Source organism: Aplysia californica, unplaced genomic scaffold (genome assembly GCF_000002075.1).
Source record: "Aplysia californica isolate F4 #8 unplaced genomic scaffold, AplCal3.0 scaffold01339, whole genome shotgun sequence".
Taxonomy (NCBI): Eukaryota; Metazoa; Mollusca; class Gastropoda; order Aplysiida; family Aplysiidae; genus Aplysia; species Aplysia californica.
Window position 1 is genome coordinate 35,492 of NW_004798609.1, and position 2,187 is coordinate 37,678.

The following is a 2,187-nucleotide window of genomic DNA, read 5'->3' on the forward strand; positions in this document are numbered from 1 at the left end:
ACACACACACACACACACACATACACACACACACACCTACAAACATGCCCCCTTTCTTTCTGTTTGTCTGTCTTTCTATTTATCAGTCTGTCAGTCTATCTCTACTCATCCGCCCACCCACCCATCCATCTTTCCACCTATATATGAAAGTGCATTAAGTGGGACTTGTGTTGGGTTCTGTTTAGTGATGGTACCTTAAAGTCGTCAGATTATTTTGAAGTTGTAAAGATTATTTTGAAGTTGTCGTGTAACTGAGTCCAGTTTTCTTTAAGGGTCAACATTCTCTGCTGCAGGATTGATAATGAGGATTGGTGAAAGAAATATGAAACAATACAATGTCGTACGTTATAAAGCTGAATATATTTAGTGTGTGGTTGGCGGGTGCTCTGGTGTGGGTTTTTCCTTCTTTCCTTTAAAACTTCTGTCGTTTTTGTTTCTATTTTTTGTGTTTGTTTCTCTCTTTTAGTATTAGTAAGAATGTCAGGTCACTTGCAACACAATGAAGTCATATAAGGCGAATGTTAGAGGTATTACAAGAGAGTAACAAACATAAAATAAAGGAAGAGAAATCAGAACGATAAATGTTTGATAGGAAAGAAGGAGCAAACCACGCAGCAGAACACCCGTCAACCACCCACACCACCCAGACATTCGCATGGGATGAAGTCCGTTCCGAGTGGAGATCTCTTCATAGCTGTTCCACTACCCAAAGATCAAACCCTGCCATTACACAAGAATCCTTTCCGTAAATTTGGAGACTATTGTAACAACAGGCACGTTTGATGGAAAGAGAGGCAGAGGCAGACAGAGTGAAACGTTACTGGACAAGTTGACAACATGGCTGGGAACAGCAAGAACAACAGACACCATCGCTGCAACGCAAGACAGAGTGAAATGGAGGTCCACGATCGCCCACGCCAATCGGCAAGGCACCGGATAATGATGATGACTTACGCGTATGCGGAACCATTTGGCGTCGTCAGGAACACGGAACGTGATGGGGATCCACCCGGTAACAGGGGCTTGCTTGACAGGCTCGTTTAAAGTCAGTTCGAGCTCATCGTCTGGAAGCCTTCTCGGCCAACCAAAATCTGGAAGAGAACAGATTTAAAATCTACACTTTTTGAATTATTTTTCTTTAAAATGAAGGTGTTCTTACACTCCCGTTGAAATAATATTTCAGATCAATTAGGAGGCGCGCTAACTCGGCTGAGAAGGAATCAACGTCCCAACAGAAAGACCGAAATACAAAATAAAATTTTTCTGCATACAAGAGAAGAACTAAAGTCTTCTGCGTGTGATAACGAAGCACCTAACTGCTACAACATGACCGCTTTGTCGGACCAGATTGTAAAGAGGATCACAATAGTATACATACGAGAATTCTTTAGACCATGGTACCAATGTTGATTACATAATTTATTTACTGACTCTTAGAAAGTTGGACTCTTCTGTAAGTACATTAACTTTTGATTACCACCACATGTACAAAGGCAGGGGAAGGCTTTGTCCTGTAGAGAAGTGCCATTCCAAATGATGCAATAACTTCTAATGAATAAATATTACAGAAAAATACTTAATACTTAATGGAATTTATGTTAGTTTCATAATCTCAAAGATCGACCCATGGGAATCGCACGTTTTTCTAAACAGGCCGTTTGACACTTTAAATTGACGGCCTTTACCTGGATACATAATTTCTTCCGGTACGAGTTTTGGTAGGGTCGGTGATCCTGATGAGGTTGTCAACGGGGCCATAGTCGTCGTCGTTGTTGTCGTTGTTGTTGGTTGGGCGGGAACACCATATTCCACTGAGAAGCGGACTTTGATGTCAGTCATCTCACTCGGGGGAAAGATGGTGTCATCCCACCGCCTGAGCTCCAGCTGGGAGAAGAGAAGAAATGGAATAAATAGTTAGATTTACAGACGGACAGACAGACAGACAGACAGACAGACAGACAGACAGACAGACAGTCAGACAGACAGACAGACAGACAGACAGGCAGACAGGTAGACAGACAGACTGACTGAATGACGGACAGACAGACAGACAGGAAGATAAATAGATCGATAGACAGACATACATAGGTAGGCTGGCATATACAACATTGATCTACAAATAGTTACTTATAACAGACAGACAGACAGACAGACAGACAGACAGACAGACAGACAGACAGACAGACA

General features: G+C 42.2%; 1 protein-coding gene across 1 annotated transcript in view; it reads right to left on the reverse strand.

The window, feature by feature from the left end:
• Positions 1 to 1,878, reverse strand: part of LOC101860942 — a gene marked incomplete in the record, with an annotated part of 13,259 nt that extends 11,381 nt beyond the window's left edge. The window contains 2 exon segments of the mRNA XM_013090560.2: positions 955 to 1,091; positions 1,686 to 1,878. Coding sequence (XP_012946014.2) covers positions 955 to 1,091; positions 1,686 to 1,839 — 291 coding nt within the window.
• Between the last annotated feature and the right edge of the window lie 309 nt (positions 1,879 to 2,187).